This window comes from Nestor notabilis, unplaced genomic scaffold, assembly GCF_000696875.1.
Source record: "Nestor notabilis isolate BGI_N333 unplaced genomic scaffold, ASM69687v1 scaffold22305, whole genome shotgun sequence".
In the NCBI taxonomy this organism is placed as follows: Eukaryota; Metazoa; Chordata; class Aves; order Psittaciformes; family Psittacidae; genus Nestor; species Nestor notabilis.
Window position 1 is genome coordinate 1,276 of NW_009929366.1, and position 932 is coordinate 2,207.

Consider the following 932-nt stretch of genomic DNA (forward strand, 5'->3'; position numbering starts at 1 on the left):
TAGGGCAGGTTTCCCAGGAAGGCCGTGTACGGGGGGGACTTGGGCAGGCGGCTGCGGTCGATGTTGGGCTCGCGCGCAGCCCGTGGCGCCGTGGGCAGGATAGAGCGGTCAATTGGCGGCGCCCGGTACACGTCGTCATCGTTGCTGTGCCAAGTGGTGGACACTGGGGCAGAGGGCATTCCCGGGATGAGCCGCTGGGTCCCAGGGGAAGCAGCTGCCCATGAGGCGCCGGTGACCCCGGTACTGACACTTCCCACCCTGACCCACCCCTGAAGGTGACTCTGCCACCTTCAGCCCCGCAGGGCAGGGTCTCCCAGTGCCCAGGGGTATCCAGGTATCCCGGTATCTCATTATGCTGGTATCTAGGTATCCCATTATCCCAGTATCTGGGTATCCTGGTATCCAGGTATCCTGTTATCCCAGTATCCCATTATCCTGGTATCTGGATATTCAGGTATCCTGCCATCCTGGTAGCTGGATATCCAGGTACCCCGTTATCTGGGTATCCTGTCATCTGGGTATTCTGGTATCTGGACATCCCGTTATCTGGCTATCCCGGTATCCAGGTATCCTGCTATCCCATTATCCCAGTATTCGGGTATCCTGGTATCCTATTATCCAGGTATTCCATTATCCTGGTATCCAGGTATCCCATTATCCAGGTATCTTGCTATCCCACTATCCTGCTATCCAGGTATCCCACTATCCCAGTATCCAGGTATCCCATTATCCTGGTATCTGGGTATCTGAGTATCCTGGTATCCCGTTATCCCAGTGTCTGGGTATCCTGTTATCCTGCTACTCCATTATCCGGATATCCCCTTATCCCGCTATCCCGGCAGTACCATCCCCTTCGAGGTCGTCGGTCTCGTCGGCCCAGCTGACGGGTTTGGGGATGAACGTGGGGCCAGAGCCGCCGTCCTCGGCCAGGA

At 56.9% G+C, this 932-nt stretch overlaps 1 protein-coding gene across 1 annotated transcript in view; it reads right to left on the minus strand.

Moving 5' to 3' along the window:
- Nucleotides 1–932, minus strand: part of EIF4B (eukaryotic translation initiation factor 4B) — a gene marked incomplete at both ends in the record, with an annotated part of 2,299 nt that overhangs the window by 1,264 nt on the left and 103 nt on the right. The window contains 2 exons of the mRNA XM_010014942.1: nt 11–163; nt 846–917. Of these exons, the coding sequence (XP_010013244.1) occupies nt 11–163; nt 846–917 (225 nt within the window). The remainder of the gene's footprint in view (nt 1–10; nt 164–845; nt 918–932) is intronic.